General features: G+C 42.0%; 1 protein-coding gene across 1 annotated transcript in view; it reads left to right on the top strand.

The window, feature by feature from the left end:
• Window positions 1-396: 396 nt before the first annotated feature.
• Window positions 397-23,316, top strand: part of FREM2 (FRAS1 related extracellular matrix 2) — a 116,516-nt gene continuing 93,596 nt past the window's right edge. Inside the window, exons 1-2 of the mRNA XM_036385973.1 lie at window positions 397-5,545; window positions 9,183-9,272. Of these exons, the coding sequence (XP_036241866.1) occupies window positions 397-5,545; window positions 9,183-9,272 (5,239 nt within the window). The remainder of the gene's footprint in view (window positions 5,546-9,182; window positions 9,273-23,316) is intronic.

Below are 23,316 nucleotides of genomic sequence, written 5' to 3'. Positions count from 1 at the left end.
CAGAGCAATCCGCGCAACCACCTCCCCGCTCCCGCACCGCCGCCACCGCCCGCACCGCCGGCCCCTCTCCCGCCGCTCTCCCGACGCCTTCTCCTCCGCAACCTGTTGGGCGGCCGCGGGAAGGAAGGAGGGGGAGCCCCGACCCTCTCGTAACTTGCATGATTGGCACGCAGCTCTGCCCAATCGCGAATGGCGGATTCTCCCCCCGCGGGTACCCATTGGCTGCTCGGAGGCGCGGGGCGGGGCTTGCCGGGCCGCGGAGCTCCCCTCTGGAGCGGAGCGCGGCGCGCTCAGAGCGCAGCGTGTGCGCGGAGTGAGCGGCGCCGCGGCGGAACTGGGGCCGCGATTCCGCCGCTGCCGGAGGTTCTCGACGCTTACGCTCCGCCGGCAAGGACGATGCAGCCTCTCCTCGCCGGGCCGCGGCGGCTGCTGGCCGGCTTGCTGCTGCTGCTGGCCGGCTGTGCCTGGGCTGGGGCGGAGGAGCCGCCGCCAGGCAGCAGCGCCGCGGTCTCCTCGCCGTGGTCGCCGGAGGCGGACCCCGTGGTGGTGGCCAACCGCGGGCTGCGGGTGCCCCTGGGCCGCTCCGCCTGGCTGGACCCCACGCGGGACCTGGTGCTGCAGGTGCAGCCGGGGGACCGCTGCCACCTCACCGTGCTGGACGAGGACCCGCTGTGGCAGCGCCCGGGCCGCCTGAGCCCCCGGCGCTTCCCCTGCGACTTCGGAGCCCGCGAGGTGCAGTACTCGCACCTGGGCGGCCGCAGCCCCGCCCGGGACCGCGTCCGCCTGCAGCTGCGCTACGACTCGCCGAGCCGCGCCCTGGTGCTGCCCCTGGTGCTGGAGGTGGAGGTGCTCTTCACCCAGCTGGAGATCGTCACCCGCAACCTGCCCCTCACCGTGGAGCGCCTGCGGGGCACCAGCAACCCGCTGGACGCCCGCAGCCTGGAGTTCGCCTTCGAGCCGGGCCGGCAGCGCTGCCGGGTGGGGCTGCTGCCGCTGCTGGCCGGGCTGCCCCGCTACGGAGAGATCCTCAACTACCCGCCGGCGGCGGGGGGCGGGGGCGGGGAGGCGGCGGGTGGCGGCCCGATGCCGTCCGTGATGTGGGACTGCGAGGAGTTCCTGCGCCTGGGGCTGCGCTACCGGCACACGGCCGCCGGCGGCTCCCCGAACCGCGACCTGGTGCCGCTGGTGGCCGAGCTGCGGGAGGCGGCGGGCGGCGGGGCGCTGCTGAAGCGAGAGTACTTCCAGGTGCTGGTGCGGATTCGCGCCGGGAGTGAGAACGTGGCCCCCAAACCCAGCTTCCTGGCCATGCTGATGATGGAGGTGGACCAATTTGTGCTCACCGCCCTCACGCCTGACATGCTGTCAGCTGAGGACGCGGAGTCGCCGCCCGATCTACTGCTCTTCAACATCACCTCTCCCTTTGGTCCTGGCCAAGGCCACATGGTCAGCACGGACGACCGGAGCTTGCCTGTCACGTCTTTCAGCCAGCGGGATGTGCGGGAGCTGCGCATTGCCTATCAGCCACCCATGGAGGACTCCGATCGGGAGAGGCTCTTTGAGCTTGAACTGGAAGTGTTGGACCCAGAGGGTGCTGCCTCAGAGCCCTTTGCCTTCGTGATTGTGGTGAAGCCCATGAACACTCTGGCGCCCGTGGTGACCCGCAACACTGGTCTCGTGCTCTACGAGGGGCAGTCAAGGCCTCTCTCGGGCCCTGGTCCCAGCCCCAACCTTGTGGTCAGTGATGAGGATGACCTTGAGCAGGTGCTGGTGAGTGTGGTGGCAGGGCTGAGGCATGGCCACCTCACTCTCCTGGAGGATACCCCAGGACCTGCTGTCCCTCGTAAACACTTTACAGTGGCTGAGCTGGCAGCAGGCCGAGTCATTTACCAGCACGACGGCAGCGAGTCTCCGCTCAGTGACAACCTTGTGCTGCGGCTGGAAGATGGTGGCTCTCGCCACCGCGTTGAGTTCCTTTTCCCCATTACCCTGGTGCCCACTGATGACCAGCCACCCCTGCTTAATGCTAACACAGGGCTTGCCATGGCTGAGGGTGAAACAGTGCCCATCACCACCCGTGCTCTTAGTGCCACTGACATTGACTCACAGGATGCCATCCTGCTCTTCACAGTGGAGTCTGGGCCCACGGCTGGGCAGCTCCTGCTCCGTCAGGCACAGCCACCGCCTGGCTGGGAAGAGGAGGAAGAAGAGGAGGGCTTTTCTTGGAGGAAGGTGCCAGGTGTAGCAGGGAGTTCCCTCATCTATGAAAAGCCAGTGAGAGAGTGGCTGCAACAGGACATTGTGGAAGGGCGTCTCTTTTACCACCACTTTGGGGCTCACAGCCCTGGCCCTGGGGTTGTGTTGGACCAGTTCATCTTTAGAGTCCAGGATGACAATGACCCACCCAACCGCTCTGGACCCCAGACTTTTGTGATCAGGGTACATCCTGTAGACAGGTTAGCCCCAGAGCTCCATAGCAGCAGCAGCCTGCATTTAATCGTTGCAGAGCAGCAGGTGACGCCCCTTCGCAGGAAGCACTTGTGTTACACTGACCAGGACTCAGGGGACCGGGAGCTTCGCTATACAGTAATCCAGCCCCCCACTGACACTGACTCCAACCACCCTCCCGAGGCTTATGGAGCACGCCTTGGATCCCTCGTGCTGACTGAGGATCACTCCGTGGAAGTTACGCATTTCACCCAAGCCCAGATCAACCATCACAAGATCTCGTACCGTCCCCCACAGGAGGAGCTGGGGGTGGCTCCTCATTTGATTCAGTTTCAGTATCAAGTGCAAGATGCAGCTGGCAATGCAGCCAAAGGGACTTTCACTATCTACCTGCAGCCTGTGGATAACCAGCCTCCCGAAATCACTAATACTGGCTTCACTTTGCCTGAGGGAGGCAGCCATGTCCTTAGTCCAGCTGAGCTGGATGCCAGTGACACGGACACTGAACTTGCCCGTCTCAGATTTATCCTGACCCAGGCTCCTCGGTATGGCCAGTTGCAGCTCTCTGGGTACAGTCTGGTTCCAGGAGGCATCTTTGGCCTGGAGGATATCAGACAAGGGAGGGTGGTGTATGTGCACAGTGGAGCTGAGACCAGCAGTGATACCTGCAGGCTTGATGTGAGTGATGGGGTTCATTTTGTGCCCATCACACTGAAAATGAGTGTGCACCCAGTTGATGATGAGGTTCCTATGCTACGATTGCCCCCAGGCACTCTTGGTTCCTACCTTGATGTGCTGGAGAATGGTGCTGCTGAAATCACTGCTAATGTCATTCAGGGCACAGATCAGGATACAGATGACTTTATGTTGACCTTCATTGTAGAGGATCCTCCTCAGCATGGGAGCATCCTGGTTCAAGGGGTGCCTGCAGAGAGATTTTCCCAGAGAGATCTGCTGGATGGTGCTGTGGTATATGCTCATACCGGTGGTGAAATAGGCCTTCTGCCCAAAGAGGATGTGTTCAACCTTACCTTGTCTGACCTCTCTGAGAAGTGGCGTGTCAGGGGCAATGTTGTTCAAGGAGTTTCAGTCTTGGTGACCATTCTTCCTGTTGACAGTCAAGCTCCAGAAATTTTTGTGGGGGAGCAGTTCATGGTGACAGAAGGTGACAAACGGGTCATTACTCTTGCTCACCTCAGGGCTGAAGATGTGGATACTCCTAGTGATGATATACTGTGCACAATTGTTGCTCAGCCCACATCTGGGTATGTAGAGAACATCTCTCCTGCCCCAGGATCTGAGAAATCCAGGGCAGGTGTAGCTATAAGTGCTTTTACCTTGAAGGATCTCCGTCAAGGGCACATTTTTTATGTCCAGAGTATACATAAGGGTGTAGAGCCTGTTGAAGACAGATTTGCTTTGCGCTGTTCTGATGGCATTAACTTTTCTCAGAGGCACTTCTTCCCCATTCTTGTTGTGCCGATCAATGACGAAGAGCCTGAAATCTTCCTGCGAGAGTTTGTTGTGATGGAAGGCATGAGCCTGGTGATTGATACCCCCATCCTCAATGCAGTTGATGCGGATGTCCCTGCTGATGAGTTAACATTCACAATCACCAGGCTTCCCAGGCACGGCCACATCGTGAACCAGCTGGTCAACGGAACTGTCCTAGTGGAGAGCTTCACCTTGGATCAGATAACAGAGAGCTCCAGCATTCTCTATGAACACGATGACTCTGAGACCAGGGCGGACAGTTTTGAGGTGCAGCTCTCAGATGGTAAACACACCATTAGGAAAATGGTACCCATCATGGTTATTCCTGTAGATGATGAGACGCCCAGAATGGCCATCAATGATGGTTTGGAGATTGAAATAGGGGAAACTAGAACTATTAATAACAGAATATTGAAGGCTACTGATCTTGATTCTGAAGACAAAACCTTGACATACATTATAACTTACGGGCCAGGACAAGGCCTCTTACAGAGAATAAAGCCTTCAGGTGGAGTTGAAAATATCACCTGGGGAATGAATTTCACCCAAGACGAAGTGGATAGAAATTTGATTCGATATGTGCATTTTGGTCAACAAGGAGTTCGTGATCTTATCAAGTTTGATGTGACAGATGGCATAAATCCTCTCATTGACCGCTACTTTTATGTTACAATAGGCAGCATTGATATTGTCTTCCCAGATGTCATCAGCAAAGGAGTTTCTCTGAAGGAAGGAGGAAAGGTGACCCTTACCACTGATTTGCTTAGTACTAGTGACCTGAACAGTCCAGATGAGAACTTAGTTTTCACCATTACCAGACCACCTGTTCGTGGTCATCTTGAATGCACAGATCAGCCTGGGGTACCCATCTCCACTTTCACTCAACTCCTGTTAGCAGGCAATAAAATCTATTACATTCATACTTCAGAAGATGAGGTGAAAATGGACAGCTTTGAGTTTGAGGTGACTGATGGCTATAACCCCGTGTTTCGTACTTTCAGAATTTCTATCAGTGATGTGGACAATAAGAAACCTGTTGTCACAATCCATAGCCTGGTGGTGAGTGAAAATGAGTACAAACTGATAACCCCATTTGAACTGACTGCAGAAGACAGAGATACACCTGACGCACTGCTAAAGTTTATCATCACTCAAATACCAGTTCATGGCCAGATCATGTTCAATAACTCCAAACCAGTCACCACCTTCACTAAACAAGATCTGAATGAAAATCTAATCAGCTACAAACATGATGGCTCAGAATCAGTTGAGGACAGTTTCTCTTTCACTGTTACAGATGGCACTCATACAGATTTCTATGTTTTCCCCAACACTGTGTTTGAAACAAGGAAACCTCAGACTATGAAGATTCGAATAATGGCTGTGGACAACAGTGTACCTCAAGTTGTAATAAATAAAGGTGCTCAGACTCTCCGTGTTCTGGCCACAGGTCACATCGGGTTTCTGATTACCAACAAAGTGCTCAAAGTGGAAGACAGGGACAGTTTACATGTCACTCTTAAGATCAGAATCACAGAGGGTCCACGCCATGGCTTCCTGATTCACCTGGGGAAAGGCAACCATAGCATCAGCCAGTTCACCCAAGGTACTACAACACTTCATGTCCTTTCTTTAGATCACTGGAAACATTATTTTTCATGCTAAACTCTATAGTAATTGATGGGAGAAACATTTCAACAAAGAGCTTATTTAAAATGGTTTCCTAATATTTTGCATCTGTTTATTTTTTATTACATCCATGACAGCTTTAAACAGGAAATGTGGTCTGCTGGGTAAACACTGATTAAAGGAGCTTCATTTCTTTGGAGAGCTTATTCCAAATAGCTGGGATTTGCACTTTCTGTCAGTCACAGTGATAAAAGTTTGGATAACAGAATTGGGCTGTACATCTTAAGAGACAGTGCTTTTTTTAAGCAGTTTTATTTAGAAAATGCTATGGGAGTGGCCAAGCTATTGTTAACTAATGGCTTGGATATCGGTTGCAAGACAGTCTGAGCACACCTAACTGTAAAGCAAAATCCTTTCCCCACCAGTGGGAAATAATATATTATGAGTGCATTTGTTAATTACACAAATTACCTTAATTACACAAATCTTTACCACAAAGTGTTTGTGGTAAATTAAAAGGTAATGTAAACATTTAAAACTTATGTTAGCGGTACTTACTTTTTACATGGCACTAAAACATTCAGTGATATAAATAGGGCAAAACCCACATGTGTCATATATACTGAAATAAAGCCTCAACCCAAGACTGTGAAGTAACTTTAACTGAAATGGGAGCATTAGCTATTCTCTGGAGAATTTTCCATGTTACTTTACAATTACTTAGTGGCTAGTTAATTAACAATGAAATTAGGTTTTTTTGCAGCCTTCTGCAGCTGTGGAATGAGCAAACAGCTCCAACAGCATGGACACTCAGAGTTAAATGGGCCCAGTCAGGCTAGGCTGTGTAGGTGGAAAGGCTTGTGATGAACACTTGCAGTTGGTTGAGTGTCATTTCACAGAGCCCATACTGGTACATATCCAAGTTACAGTCTTGGCTGGAGTAACGTTCTTGTCAGATATACCAAATCTTTCAAATAGGCCTGATGAACTTTGCAATGGCTGAAGTTTTAAGTCTTAAGTTTTGCAATGCTAGCGCAAAAAAGAGGATGAGAGGAGACCAAACTGTCCAAGCTTTAGGGACCAAACAGTTCCTTAAATGTAAGGCTTCAGTTGTGAACTGTGAATAATATTGAGAGTGTTGTCAGAATACGGGAGAAAGAAGAGAGAAAGGGAGTGAGCAAAAAAACAGATTATCACTTATTTTAGTGGATTTTCTCTTACACTGAAGAATGTGTAATTAGTGAACAGGTGTTCTTTGAAAGCAGAGGAACAGTGATATCCCTTTTTTTTTGTGAGGATGTGTAGCACTTGGGAGAAGTACATATTCCATTTCCTCCTGTGCCATGTGGCCAGGTGTACATTTGTCTGATGACCAAAATGAAGTTGCTACTTTGCTTTGAATTGGCTGTCCAGCCATATGGCCTGAAGGCTGTCCTAATATCCTGGGGCTGCCCTAGCTAAGTAAGAAGCATGCAGCTCTTAGGAAAGGTTGGTTTAAAAGCTAGTGAGGATCCCCAGAAAGTGATGTAACTTCACAGTTTCACACACAGCACAAGTGCTCTTATTTTGTGTTGGATTGAAGAGTGTTTTTAAGAAATACACATTTCTTCAATAATATTGGCCTTTGAGATGGTCTTGCTTATGCTAGCTACACTGAGACAAATATTTGTCTAATGTTCAGGGCAGAAGTAAACAAGACCCTCTTTTGTCATATTCATTATGATCCCAGTGTAAGCACAGATTTTGCAAAGGACTTTGGGCAGCCTCTGCATGGACTATTGGACCTGTTATGTGCTTTTTATGTTTTGATCTTCTCCTCTCTTTAGGCCTCCTATCCTGTCATGTGCCACCTCTTTCAAAATGCTGAGTAGTTCCAGTTTCATCAACACATGTGGGTTCTTATGGGGCTTGTAAAACTTCATTAGACTCTTCCAGTTTGTGTTGGAAGGGACTTCTCAATCCTGTCGTTATTCACAACTGGGACAACTTTGAAGTCAAATGAAGCTCTTCAGGACATCATGCAAAAAATTTTGAAAGCTGCTTGCTAGTTTGTGAAGTCCATACTCAAACTCCCATTTCTTGGATTTGTTCCTGTGGTTGTATGAACAGGCAGCCTGACCTCTTTGAGTAGTGTAACAAGATTCATTGTGTGCAAGCAGCAGGAACAGTCTGGTTTTTCAGATTCCTGTAACTGAAAGAGAGGACAGAGCAATTATTTAGAACACAGCCTTCTGATAGTGGGGATAATTATATTTTTTGAAATAAAAAATTATGCTTGATGTATTTCAAAATTATGTTGGAGAATTCCAGTATAAAATTAATTTTTCAGGCACTGTGGTTACCCGATTGTGAATTGTGCTTGTTATAACTAGGCAAGTTTTGATATAGCTAGCACAACCTAATCAGCTGTGGAAGGAAAGCACAGACTTGCTCAAGTGACTCCAAACATGCTGTTAAGGAAGAGAAAACAGATCATTCTTTGCAATTATTTTGACAAAATTAAGGTCTTTGGATGGCAAGCGGCCTCTTTTTCTTATGAGTTGGTCCTGGTCCTGCAAGCACCAGTTCAAGTGCTTATCTTTATGTATACTGGACCCATGGATTTTGATAAGGCTACCCACATGAGCAGAGCTGAGTACTTGTGTGTTTGCTGGATGAAAGATTTATGTGTTCCACTGGCATGAAGAAGTATTTGTTTGCATCCTCTTTACAGTCCCATGAATTTTTGATCTTTAACTTTCAAACATTTATGGAAGAGATTCTTCAGTTACATATATTTGCTGATAATGCTCTTCACTTGTTTGCGCTCAAAGATGTCTGATTACTTTTGGAACTGAAGATTTTGTGAAGCTCTAACAAAAGTGCTCTTGTTTTTTTTTTACCCATGCATCCACCCTAACATCAGAGGAGAACTTGGGTGGTACTTGAGCTCCACTTTAATGTGATTGATTTCTAACACTTTTTCTTGAAAAATGTATCAGACTTGGGTTTTTACCAACAGCAGTCCTTCAAAGAAAGTGACAAAAATTAGTTTTTATGTATATACATGTTTCTCATCACTACTCAAGGAAACCAGAAAAGAAACAGTATTAACAAATGTTTGTTTATCTTTTACATATTTTATGATAACTGCTGGTTCAAAATTCTACATCAGTTTTTTTTCCTTACTGAAGTAATTTCTGTTTACTTTAATTGCATCTATTTGGGTTCTTAAAACAGTCAATCACTGTAACTGTCCTCTGCAGAACTTTGCAGGTTGAAAAATGACAGAATCAATATCCTTGTGGGGATACACCTCTGTTTAAGAAAAGGAACCACTAAAAATATGAAGTAGTCCTGATTGTCAAGCCCATGTTTGTCAATTTCATTTCAGTCATTTTTGTAAATACAGCTTAAAAGAAAGAGAGCCCTGGGGAGGAGGAAGTAAAGGTAGAGAGAATGAATGATATCTGTAAAATTTCAACACTGTTAATACTGAAATTCCTCAGTTCTGCTGTGGGACCTTGACCTCCGTCTTGTTGAAGCTAAACCATTTAACACATGTCAATTTTTTTCTAAAAAAAAGGTTTCCTATCTTCATAATTTAAAATAAAGTCTATTTTTCATCTTTCCAGCTGATATTGATGATATGAAGATATGCTATGTTTTACGAGGGAGTGACAATGCCACCAGTGACATTTTTCATTTTTTGGTTGAAGACAGTGGTGAGTACTCCTAAAATCTCAGTTTTTCTTCTTATTTAAAGACAAAGAATTGAAGTGTCCTTTGGGAGTTGAAGAACATCAAATTTAATTGAGGGAAGTCTGTGTTATCTCCTGGAATGTGATTGATTTTATGACTTTCCTATATTTTGAACTATTTCTGATGATTATGAAGAGAAGTATTGATGAAATGGTAATTGCACCTAATGAAAAAACCTCAACCTACTCTAGCAAGAAAATGAAATTCTGTAAGTCTACTCAGATACCTTCTGTACTCAGATAGTAGTAGTATACTTTCTGTAGTTTTGCCTTTGTATTCCCTCTCCAGGCTCTTCACACATAAATTCTCCTAAGTCTTTATATTGAGAAACTTTTCATTTATTTATTGTTGTCTATCTTTTTAAAGCTTCCAGTTCTAAGACTATTCATATCAAAACATTATTCATATCAAAACATGGACCTGTTGTGTAGAGTTCAAGTTTTTATTCTATGTACTTAACAGAATCCTCAATGGTTTGTCAAAGGTCTTTGTCAGGCGACTGGTGTCAAATCTCCTGGTTAATACTATTTTCTGGGATTGTGAGGGATGCAAAAGAAAATTATTTGAAAAAAATTGAGAATACTGGCGTGTACTCATTTGAGGGAGAGCTATGTTGCGGTTTTTTAATTTGTTTTAAAAGCAGAAAGAAAGAACAATTTAAAGGGTAAGCAAAATAGATCAACAGGCTTTTTTTTTCCCCTTCCGAAGTCTGACTTAATGTGGATATTCCTAAATGTAAATATTCCTCTGTGTGGTAACAGGTGGCTAGATTATGTTACTTTAATGCCTTTTTAAATATGTGATACATAGTTCTATGAGTAATTGGCAATGAATTTTATTAGTTGATTTAATAATATACTTCTTAGAAAGTATGCTTCAAGTTAGCTGATGGTCAGCTCCTGTACACAGCTTGTGTTAGTGCTTCACAAGAAGCATAGCCAATTAAGGGTATTAAGATCAGTGAACAGGGATTTGTCCTGTCTGTCACAGACTGGATGACAATGTCACAAGGTGACATTGTTCATGATTTTTGAGTTATTCTTTTAGTAAGTGAACAAATATTCAGTCTTGAGATTGTTTTGAGGTTTTATGTGATGGGGGTAATTAAAGCTGATGAAAGTTTGCTCTCAGTGAGCTGTTTAACATCAGTTCTTAAAACTGAGTTGCCCCTTGAGAGACCAACATTTGTGGGACTTGTCTCTGTGCTATTTAACACTTCTTAGTGGCAAATATGTAGTCAAAGTAAATTGCACCTAATATATGATTTTATTTTTTTCATGGGAAAGCTTACCTGTCGCATCTGCTTCTATTTGGCAGAGTTGTAACAGCCTGTCAATTGTAACAGCATGCTACTTTTCAGAATACAAAGAGTCATGATAGCAAGGTGCTTGTTGATTTTTTTAGAACCTTTGGAAGTTGTGACATTACTGTCATCGACACTACTTAGCTAGATGGTAAGATGGTTTTTGCTATCCTGAGGCTATTTGTTGACAGAAAAATGAGCTGTGTTGCATTTCACAGTATTTCTGATTTTGAAGATGGTAAAGATGTATTTAAAGTTGATGAAGTTGTGATCAAAACATTAGTAGTTGTCTGTCTGAAATATCTCAAGTTTATTAGCAATGTCTTTAGAATCTGTAACAGCTGAAAAATCCAGCAATTTAATCTACTTCTATTTCCACCCTCCTCAGAAAGACTTCAAAGCCAGTGTTTTGCAACTCAGATGTATTTTGGCAGACTTTCAGTTGTACCAAGGCTATTGTTTAGGATTTTTTTTGATTTTAAGCCAAATCATATTAAGAGACTCCACACAAGAGCTGAGTGAAAGATGGAGCACAGGTGATCAACATCCATTGTAGAAAGCCACGCTTCAGACTTCTTCAAGATTTTTGCAGTAGTAACAGGTTTGTGCTACCCTGCAGTGCCTAGTGCTATAAATCAAATAAGTGGGACTTCACTTAAACTGAATTGTGTGATTGTCCCTGAGTGATCTGGTTTAAATCAAGAAGCATTTCAAAACATGATTCAATGAATGAATATGCATTTGTATAATTCAGCTAAGTAATTTCAAATAACTTAAAAGCCCTAAAATAAGTCACATCTTGCAACCCAAGTATTTTGTACCTTATATGCTTTCATGCCTCAGCAAGGGGAACATACAACAGCACTTCCTGCTCTTTTCATATGACATGAATTAGAAAGTTATTTTTGCCCCAGACCTGTATGTTGCCTGTAAAATACTTTTCTACATGTCCTGTGATATTTGTTCATAATCTCTGAACTGCAAATAGGAGAAGAGCGTGACTTCCTCTAGGTCTGTCTTTGGTGGCTGATCTGCCATGCTCATTATACCATGACTTATGAAAACAAATGCAGAAGCTCTTTTGTTGGCCTCTTAAATGAGGAAAGTCTGACTGGGGCCTGAGGGTGTTATTTCATGCCTGGAGACCAAGTACAAGAAGTCATCAAACTGCTCTGGTGTGAGCTTTGTTGTGGATTTGGAATTTTGTTTATCTTCTCACATGCAGTAGTATTTATGGTAAGCAAGTTAGGGCAACAGCAGAGCTGGGTGGGTAGGTGAGGGGGAAATGGCCAAGTCAGCCCTCTGGCCCCTTGCCTGCTCCCCTTCTCTCAGCAGGAGTGAGTGCCATGCTGCATACCAAGGCACGACCTGGGACCTGAAAGCATGAAATATGGCACTGGAACAAGGCTCTTTGCTTAGTGGCCAGCAGGGAAAACTGATGTACAGACAAACGAAGAGTAGCTTGGGGATTATGGCTAGCTCATAATAAACTTTGTGATGCTAACTAAAGAGAACAGAATTGGGCTGAATATGAAGAGAAAGGAAATCCATGTAAAAGGAAAGTAAGTCCTTAGGACTATAATTAACAAGCAAGAGCATAGGCCTGCTGTATTCAAACCAAAATTAGAGGTTTCACCAGGAAGAACTGGTTGAGGTTTAAAGCTCTGAAGGAGTCTTATTGTCAGCATCAATTACCTACAAATGTATGGCTGTCAATATTTTCTGGCTTTAAATGGCGTTTTTAATAAGAGCAATTAAAAAGTAAAATAAGCTGGACACAATTCCCCTTTTTATCAACACTAATGCTTTTTAAAGGTAGAAAGCCTATGCTTCCTATGTAGGGAAGATGTTCTGCTATAAAGTGGATGAGCCCATGCATTTCTGTTGTACTTAGAATAAGAAGACTCTGTAGTACATCAGATGCTGCTGAGTTAGTGACATTTTCAAAGAAACTACTGTGGTTCATATTAAGAATTTAATTTCCATTTTGTTTTGAATTCTAATTTTAAAATAATAATGTGGAGACCTTTTGGTACCAAAAAAGTGTTATGAGTCCATTTCTGTGAAACTTTGAAAGAAGTGTGGAATTTTCTTTTTCACAAAGGTTGCAAAATAGTCTCAGTTGAATCACATTCCTCAAGACTGGCCTCTACATTCCATTAAGAAGGTGGAGAAAAAACCCTTCTTAGCAAGTGCAAGCATGTGACAGTGGTGAATCCTGATGTTTACATTATAAAAATTCTTAATTCAATGATTAATAAAGGAATGAATGCCACCAGAACGCAGGGAAAGCAGGATTTCTATTTCTCATGGGGAGGTAAAATGCAAATCTAGACTGATAGCTGAACTCTTGCATGTATTTCTGGTATGTAAGTTTCAACACTATTGAGAGACTGACTAGGCTGAAAAAAAAAGATCCAGTTGAAAATGATTCAGTCTTTTAGTAAATGAAAAATACACTCATAGACTAACTTATATCTGATAATTTTAAGGAGAAGCTGCAGTTTCTGCAACAAGTTCATATTACTGGAAGCTAGGCAAAATTATGTGTGTAGGGCACTGCATAGAGTTGGTGCTTCAGCTGTGCAAAATGGCATTAATCTGTATGGAATGAAAGTTGACACAGAAATTAGCTCCAGTTGAGCTAATGTTGAGCTCTGGTGCCTGTTTCAGAAAACTGCACACTACAATTTTATGCTACATCCCTTATGAGGGATGTCTGAGGCATTTTTACTCCTTATGTGAACTGGGCATAAAAAATGAAGTTAAAACTGAAGTCTGTTGTTTACCTTCTCTTCATTTTTGCTTATCTGAGATTCATTATTGTCACTGCAGTAAGTTGTAATAATTGACTAAGAATCTGGATTTAATGCCCAGCTATCCATTCTGTAGGAGATATTTTCTCATTAAAGATGCTGTTTAAATAATCTGAAACTGGTTAAACTGGTTTAAGGCAGTTTTTTTGCCAGATTCTGCTGATTGTGTAGTGTAAAACAAACATACCCCAAAACTGGCAGTAAACTCATACCCCAGCAGAACCTCCATGCCTCCAGAGGCAGTATCAAGATGAAATACATTCCCCTGCCCAGCAGTGGCTGTCTGGGCTAGCAGCACTACTGTGACAGCCCGTGGACTCCCTGTTAAAGAGCAGCTATTGTATTCTTCTTTTGATTCCCATAAGAAAAATTCTTTATTCTATTTAGGTTTTGTAGATAACTCTGAAATGTTCAAGATCAGGTCATGTAAAGTCAGTGAAGGAATGTTCATCTCTTGTAAATAGTGGTCTGATCCCAGATATTTTTAAAAGAAGACCTTTTTCTTGGCCTGCTTGTTACTTGACTCGTGCTCTCATCGCAGTACTTTGCTGTGTTTGTTCTCCCTCCTCCCCTGTCTGTCTTCTGAAGCTTGGGAAACTGTCAACCAGGATTGCAGCAGCCATGGAAGAAATTTATGTGTTCAGCCTTAGTATTTTTTTGTTGCAAGAGGCCAATGCCACACTAGTAATAATGCAAAATATTACTAGTGTGGCATTAGTCAGTTCCGTTACATTTTCCTGTTTTGAGTAACAAAATGAGATTAGCCTGATGTGGGCTTTTTGGTCTGGAGCATTCTAAAAAAACACCCTGATAGTGTGAGGGGAAAACCCATTTCCTATTCAGCTTTAATTTGAACCATAATCTGCCTGTCCCTTACCTACTTTCATTCTCTTCTCAGTGCTTGAGTCCTCCAAACTGTTTCTTTAGGACTGCTATGATATCTTGCAACACCTTGCCTCAAGGGTAGAAAGGTTTCAAAGGAGAAGTAATGACAGATTCTCATAGCTGGTTTAGGAATGTCAGGATCACTAGGGAAACAAGAGTTGTTTCATTTCAGGCTCTTTGGGCAGCTTTTCTGACTTAAAGCCAAAGCATCACAAAGCCATGGCTCGCTAAAACTGGTGATTTACATCATTAGCTAAATCTTACTTAAACTTTTTGTTACAGATCCCTAAATGCCTTAACACAGTACTGCATTTTGCTGTACTAACATTTGACTAAATCCCTACTGAAGCAAGAATCTTCAAAAAGAATTCCCTGAAATTAGCCTTTAAGCCAAATTTATGAGAAAATTTAATAAACTTTTCCCAAATATGTTTATGCAAGAAATAAAGAATCATGTTCCACTGCCTAGAGAAAACTCTCCATTAAGTTTGTGAAATACAGGTATTGCATCTGTCATCCTTTGTTTTGCTAAACAAATATTTTTTTAGGAACTTTACCATTCTTGTATGCTTTATTAATGTATGACGGGAATAATATTTCACCCTTGACTTTAATTATTAAACTATAACAGTTGTCAGTGCTATTTTTCAAAGCCAAAATGCCAATGTTTTTTCCTGGGTGAGCTATAATAATAATAATAGTATCATATCAGACCTTTTGGACTGAATATCTGATAGTTCCTAAAGTAGCAAATGGGTAAAATACGATTGGGGATTATTTGCAGCATCCTCACTTGACCTCACTTATGGCATTTGGGCACATGAGTCTTGGCAAGACACATCAACTACATTTATCTTTGGCTTAAAAATGAAGACATCACATGTTGATGGTTTGTTTGCCATCATTTGCCAAGGACTGTATTGGATTCTGGTCCATTGCCAGGCTTGTTGCTGCTGTTTTAATATACTCTAGGATGGTGCCCAAACAATTTTCCATATGTCACACTTCTTACTGTAAGTATAATCAGAGGATTTAAATTGCTTGACACTACAGTTTATCTATTAAAAAAAAATCAAATAAACTTTACTGTAAATAAAAGATGAGTTCATGGGGATGTTATTGTCAATGTGGCTGCAAGGTGTCAGCAAAATTATCTATCCGTGAAAATATACAGGATTAAGAGATGCTTATATGGGGCATATAGAAAGTCTGGTACAAGCCTTACTAATCTCAGTGGAAAGATTTTCATTGTCTTCTGTTCTAGTTATTATATTGATCTCCTTGTCCTGGGATTTTAGACTGAATAATGGGAATTACTGAATTTTCCATTTAATCCTCCAAATACGGACATAGAAAAGACCTGTTTTGTCTAGTTGAAACAAGATGTTTGTTTGAGACAAGTTCAGGTAGTGATTTAGCAAGTGTGACATAGCAAGAGAATTTTTGTATGGTTCTGATTATTTGAGTTCAAATGGTGATTTTATCCAAAAACAAAGAAAGCTTTCCCTCTGCTCCCCAAAATTTTTAATAATTTTCTTTAAAAAGCAATGCAGTGTAATTGAAGGGGTAAGTTTAGATATTGCCTTGGATTAGTAAAGGAGAGTCAATTATGGTTTTAATTGTCTTTTATACAGAACTTAGGGCACTTTGTCCAAACACGGAAGTCTCGGATGCAATTCCTTCCTTCATTTGAGAGGCTTTTTAACACATACTTCCACTAATGTGCCTTCGCTTACATTCTGGCCTGTTTTCTATTGATTTTCTGTTTGCTGCCCAAGTATATGAGTTCACTCTTTTGAATATTGCCTGCACTTGAATGTTCCACTTTCAACTAAGTATTGTTACATTGGGCCAACAAATTCTGCTTTTTTTTTTTTTTTGTGTTCTCTCCTCCTTTTCCCCCTATATTTCTCCTTTGCTGGTGACACTGCTATGTTCCACAGAATAAAATGGCTTAGGATCAGTGCCTTCCAGAATAACCCTTAGGTTGGTGGTTTAGATCAGGGTTTAGAGAAGGCAGATATTGATTCTGTTCCAGTTCTCCTTGAGTCAGGGCCAATGGTCTTTTCTTCTGTATTGAATGGGTGCCTGGACTGTTGGGCTGGTTGAGTAGAAGGAAATGTCTCAAACACCAATACCTATTGATAGTATTTTTCTAGTTTCCACCTGAGATCACTTGCTAGTAATCGCACTTTCAAACAACAGATACAGTTGCAACAAAGTTTACCAGTTCAGCACTTGAAGCTCAATAACGCTTGTTTTCCTGAGCTGAATGGTGCCATTGATTTCATTTGACCTGGTCAGATGAGAGACAAGGAAGGTATAAGGTAGCCCTATAAGTACTTAACAGGCTTCTTACTTGAAAATAATCCATAATTTAGCTTTTATATTCTTGTGATAAAGAGTAAGGCCCAGATAGCAGCAAAAGAAGCATGACAATGAGAAGTAAAATTAGGTCAAAATGCAAGAATTAAAGGGATTAAGAAGACACACAAGGCTTAAGTAGAAGAGTTGAGAACTCTCAGCAGTAACACTGATTGCCAGTGACATGAGAACCTGCAGAAAGACGCTAATTCCTAAAGTGAACTATAATAAGCTTGTGAAATTATCTTGGTAGTCAGTTGGAAATATTTTTGATTTAGATATTCTGAAGAGCTCTAGAGAAGGGACACTGGCTGCTGTCAAGAAATCCTGCTAACAGCTTGTTTAATTTCCCAATTTGTTTTAATCAAGGGATCCTAAACAGCCCTCAAGATAAGTTTAGCTTTTATCACTTCGCTGGCCAGTTAAGTGTGTAGAGTCCTCTAGAGTTCCCATAAAGGTCTGTTTGAGTAGTAAAAAAATGTATGCCGGAAGTTTCTGGATTTCTTTAAAAATTAGGTTGATACTTATTCAAAGAGTGATAAGCATCTCTGAAACAAACAACAGATGCATGAAAAAAAGTATTCCAACAAGGAAGGTTAATGAGTATTAAGTAATTAGTAAGTACTAATCTATGGAAGGATGCTAAGAATCAAATTAAGTTAAAAATGGGGAAAATATAGTGATGGCATATTTTGTCATCAAAGTCTCTCAATTTCTGCATCTTAATTTGCAACATTCTTACTGGTGCAAGTTTCTGTTTGCCTTGCTAGATATTATAAGGGCAATTCTTGCCTTGTCAGCCTCTGTGTTTTTTCTGAAAAAAATGAAGACAATTATTTTTTTTGGGTTCATAAGCCCAAATTTTGCTTGGATACTGTTCAAATTTTTCCTGAAATTATATTACTTGTTCTTTATAATTGGCATTGAAGTAAGTTAGGGAGTATTTTGGTTGGCTAGAGCTTAACAATGGAAGCAGTAGGATAGGAATCAAGGAAAGGCCTGCAAGGCAGATCTCCTGGTGGGGAGATCTGTTATAGAGCACCCAACCAGGATGGAAAGGCAGATGAAATAGTCTTTTAGCTGCCGTGAGAAGCTAATGGAGAGCGCTGGCTCTTGTTCTCCTGGGAGACTTCAGCTTATAGCATGTCTGCTGCAGGTCCAGGACAGCAAGGAGAAAGCAGTCTAAGGAGGTCCTGGAATGTATGAAGACAACTTCCTGACACAGCTGGTCAGTGAATCGACCAGCTGGACCTGCTGTTTGTCAGCAGGGAAGGAGTGGTGGGAGATGTGGTGGTTGGAGGCTGTTTTGGGCACAGCTATCACAAAATTGAGTTTAAAGAAGAGGAGAACTGCCACCTTGGACTTCTGAAGGGCAGACCTTGGCCTGTTTAGGAGCCTGTTTGACAGAGTCTCTTGGGGGACAGTCCAGAAAGGCAGAGGGGGCCAGGAAAGCCACACGTTCTTCAAGAAGGAAATCTTAAAAGTGCAGAATTTGGAAGTCCCGATATGCCAGAAGTAGGGAAGTAGACCAACTTGCCTGAACAGAGAGCTTTGGCTGGAACTTGGGGAACAGAAGAGCTTATCACCTTTGGAAGAAGGGGCAGGCAACTCAGGAGGAAGACAAGGATAGCATGAATTTATGCAGTTAGAAAATTAGGAGAGCCAAATCCCAGGTAGAGGTTAATCTAGCTACTGCTGTGAAAAACAATTTTAAAATTGTGAGAAAAAAAGGAGTAAGGAAAAACTATCCTGAATTGGATGTGGGGAGAAAAATAATGACAAAGGATGAGGGACTAAGTTCACCCTCAGCAAGTTTGCTGATTACACCGAGTTGGGTGTGAGTACTAATCTTCTTGAGTGCAGGAGGGATCTGGACAGGCTGGATCTATGGGCCAAGGCCGACTGGAAGAAGTTCAACAAGGCAAAGTGCTGGCTTCCAGTCTTGTGTCAAAATAATCCCATGCAGTACTACAGGCTGGGGGAAAAGGATCTGGGGGTACTGATTGACAACAGCTGGACATAAGCCAGTGTGTGCTCAGGTGGCCAAGAGGGCCAATGGCATCCTGGCCTGTCTTGGTAATGGTGTGGCCAGCAGGATCAGGTCAGTGATTGTCCCCTTCTAGTCAGCACTGGTGAGGCCACACTGTGAATCCTGTGTTCAGTTTTGGGCCCCTCCCTACAAGAAGGACACTGAGGTGCTGGAATGTCCACAGAAGGGCAGTGGAGCTGGTGAAGGGTCTGGAGCACAAGTCCTGTGAGGAGCATCTGAGGCAGCTGGGGGTTTTACCCTGGAGAAAAGGAGGCTCAGGGCAGACCCCACTGCTCACCACCTGAAAGGAAGGTGTAGTGAGGTGGGGGTTGGCCTCTTCTCTCAGGTGACAAGTGGCAGGACAAGGGGAAATGGACTCAGGTTGCACTAGGGAAGGTTTAGATTGCATATTTGAAAAATTTTTCATGGAAAATCTCATCAGGCATTGGAACAGGCTGCTTAGGAAAGTGGTTGAATCCCCATCCCTGGAGGTATTTAAAAGACATGTGGATGTCATGATTTAGTGGTAAACTTGGCAGTGCTGGGTTTGTGGTTGTAATCAATGATTTTAAAGGTCTTTTCCAACTTAGATGATTATATCATTCTATGAAATTAAAAGCCAGGAATGATACAAGCAGAGTGAAAATCCTATTAGAGTAAATTAATTAATTAGACTTGTGTTGATTATTGTTTAGGTTTGGTCTAGGTCAGATTATCTTAGACTGGTATAGTGTGGCTTGTTTTCTCTAGGGTTTCCTTCAGTTAATTTTTCTTTAACAGATTTAACCAATTATTTTTTGGTTTTATTACTAGAAAAGATTTCATTTAGCAGTAGGCCCTTAGGAAGCTCTTTGAGAAGATAAAAAAAAATTTCCCCTTCCTGAAGAAGGATTTTGACTTGTTTAAGTTCAAGTCATTAGTAAAACATTAATTCAGTTGGCTTGACACACCATTGCCCTGAATGTTTGCTAAGATTCCAATCTCAGTAACTCTTAAGTTAAGTACCAGCGTTGCACTTCTGTCACTGCTGTATAATGCACATTTTCTTCAAGACTGTAGGAATGCTGTTACCACACACTTTGCTGCCTCTCTAAAGCTTTGTAGTTAGGGAATAACAATAATTAGAGAGGGAATTGTAAGGGTACCTTTTAAGAAACATTTGAAGCCTAATTCAAAGCCCAGTGCCTCCAGTGAGGCTCTTCGTGCCTCAAGGTTTTGGTTTGAGCCTCCATCACTGAAATCAGTGAGAAATTTTTTTTCACTCACTTCTGTGGTGTTCAAGAGCACATTGTGCAAGATAAGATTCTCATAGCTGAAAGGTTATTCAGCTGTCCCTAAAACTATTTTGCCCTAGAAGTTTTTATTTTACGGCCTTTGATCAAAGTATTTGATTTCTTATTCTCATGTCTGCTTTTTAAGCAGAACTTGTGAACTCAAGAGCCTGAGACACTGTAGCCAGTTAAAAAAAAGCCACTATATTATTACAAGACTTTCCTGGGCTTTGTGCTGAATTCAGTCAGTGTCTATGCCATTAAACTGGCTCATCATAACCGTAGAGCATTTGTAGTCCTGTGTGCTCAGATACATCCCTCCTGAGAGAATTGCACTGAGTGTTTTGGGTAGAGATACAAGATTCTAGTGGAAAGGAAACTACTCAATACCTTTTTCTTTTCCTGTCAGATGCACAGTGCATCACACTCAGCTCCTTCTTTAGGGATAGATGATGCAGTGTTGTACATTTAAGATCCAAATGATAGAGCTTCTCTACTGGGCATTTTGGGTGGGATTTTGGGTCCTGGATTAATCCTAATCAAGTGGAGATCCTTAAAGTGCTGTATTAGTAGCCATAATAAGTTTAGGTTTTGCTCATAACCTTGAGGATGAGTAGATGTAGATGTGACATAGTAACAATTGCTCTGGATTCTAATCCAATTTTGCCCATAGTTTCCTTTTAATGCATACTTAGAATTGCATAAATCATGTAAGTATTAAACAGAGCAGTGTTCTGCACTAGAAAGGTGTGCATTTTTAGTTGGTGAAGTGAACATTTTCAAGCTTGTTGGCTGATTTGGGTATTACACTAAACATAGGAAAGGACATGAGGTTGCCAGTGTCTTGCTTTTACTTATTAAATCATTGTGTATTGTATGTGTTGCAGATATTTGAGACCTGTGCTCAATTTTCTGTGCTGCCTGAGGAATCTTAAGTAGATATTTCCTATAAAACTGCTGTTACCTTTAGGCTGTAGGAAATGTGAGTTAGCCTGTGCTCCTGCAGAATCCCGTTGTTTGTACACCAGTGGCAAGTGGGAATGAGATAAAGCTTTGCTTTTGTTACTGTTTTGTTTTGTTACTGTTTTGCCACCACTGAAAAAACACAAGCAAGAAGAGGAAAGAGTAGCTGGAATAGGCAGACTTTGGGCATTAAACAAAAGTTTTATTACTGCAGTGGTTGAAGGGGCCTAAAAATGAAGGATTTCATTGGAATTCATCAGCCAGCCTGTGAGCTCAAATACTTTCATCTAGCTCTCCTTTCTCCTCCCCTCCCTCCCACTTAAAGATAGGCAGAAGGTAATTTAGTAGTATGTCCTGCAAGTATTGTAGCAATAGCATAGCAGAGTCCTGTGGGTCTTCTTAAGCTGCACAGTTACTATATGCTTGGTTCTTATTTTAACATATACTACTTCTGACTTGTTGAAGGATGACAACAGGATATCAAATAAGCAGGATAATTTTCACCAGTGTTGTTCTGCCCTGAATCATATAATGCATAATTCTTGAGTTTCAGATTATGAAGTATGCAAGATAGGATCACAATAGAAAAATGCTTTATTCAGTCACTTGTTTATTTAAGGGAAAATAACTCTTTAAAAGAAGAAGTACTAACGCACTTTTAACATGCAAAGTATCTTATTCTTTGTGTTCCTATTCCCCATTCAACACACACAACCCAACCACCCACATCTCTACACCAAGGTAGTGAGCCTGCAGTGATTCCTGTATCATATCTCCACCAACCCAAATTATGCTGCTATTTAAACTCCTTTACTGAATTGTTAGGTTCATAGCACAAGTAAATTCAAGATTATATTATTTATTTTGATCAGCCCATGAAAATATATTGGCACCATATTCCAGTTAATGCCCTACAAATGTTTACTAAATCTTTAGGAACGAGGATGAGACAGAGGAGAGAAATATTTTTTATGAGGTTGGTGTTTTTTTCTTTTTATTGAGTTTCCTCACCGTATCCCCAAAATAGCCTTTAACTAATTCCCTTTTTCTGTCATTCAAGAGAGCTGTTTCTGAGAAAATTCATTTTGCTATTCTTAACATGCTTGAAAATTGAAAGAAGCCTCAAATGAATCTAGATCAAAGAAATGCAAACCCATTGAATGAAATGTTAGTCTTAAAGTTGTAAAAATTTCAACATATTGAGTAAGAAACAAATGTAGTTTTGGACTGTTAGTCTCTTTTTAGTTACTTCTATTATTTAAAGTAGTTTGATAATCATCAGTCATAGGAACTCTGCTTGAAATCATATGATAAAATTATGTCCTTCCCTTGATTGCTACTGTAACCACCTATTAAAGCAAATAACTTAAGTATGCAACTTGTGATTTTTCATGGTTCTTTAAACTTCCCTTAATTACACCCTTCAACCAGGCCTTATTCATTGTTTTGAGGTACCAGATTCATCTAAACCTCTGAGGAGGAGGCATTCCTGGATCAATATCTGGTTACAAAGTTACTGAGATCTCAAGTGACTGCCTTACTTTCTGACACTGTCTGCTTCTAGGGAAACTTAATTTAACTGGGGCACCTCTGAGGTTCCTCTTAGTGGTGTGATGAATCTGTTTGTTGTTGAACAGACTTCCCTGGCTTCCACAGCTAAAAGAGAATAAATCTAAATCCTCTGTGAACTTGACTTCTATTTTTAGTAAGACTGTCTGCAAGGTCTTTGGGATGGAGCTGGGACATACTTTTGCAAATGCAGATGGCATCTGATTTGACTATGCATGGCTTTGCTTGTTTGGTCCCTCATCAACAGGAAAAGTGTTATTTAGGTAAAAAAATAGCTAAATAGCTTCTATAATGTTTTTTCCTGCACCTCTTAAATTTTGTGCTTGGAATGGAATATATGGACATTGGAGCAAAAATATGTTGTAAAACATCTAAATATTCTTTGTTTAAATCTTGTGGTTTTCATAGCTTTTGAGTACTTTTGAAACATAATAATTTTTGTGTAGTTTTTTTCTTTCAAGTATTAATTTTGACTTGTGAAGGGGTTTTTTTGGGTTTTTGTTTGTTTGTTTTTGGGCTGGGTTTTTTGTGGGATTTGTTTGTTTGGGGGCTTTTTTGGTTTTGTTTTTGTTTTTTTGTTATATTTGATGACTCAAAAGATTGAGTGGTAAGATTGAGTATTAGGTATGCAGATAACTATAAAGAGTTAATATAGGCTTTTTTTTCTACAGCATTTGACATAGCAATGAGTTACAAAGTGATCTTAAACATTTAGCAAACGCTGAGCTTCATGAAGTTGACAGTTTGGACAGTTTATGTTTTGTTTGAAGGATTGTGGAACTTGTCAGTATCACAAAAGCTGGGAAG

This window comes from Molothrus ater, chromosome 2 (assembly GCF_012460135.2).
Source record: "Molothrus ater isolate BHLD 08-10-18 breed brown headed cowbird chromosome 2, BPBGC_Mater_1.1, whole genome shotgun sequence".
NCBI lineage: Eukaryota > Metazoa > Chordata > Aves > Passeriformes > Icteridae > Molothrus > Molothrus ater.
The sequence above is the reverse complement of the archived record's forward strand: the minus strand, read 5'-3'. Positions and strand labels throughout refer to the sequence as shown.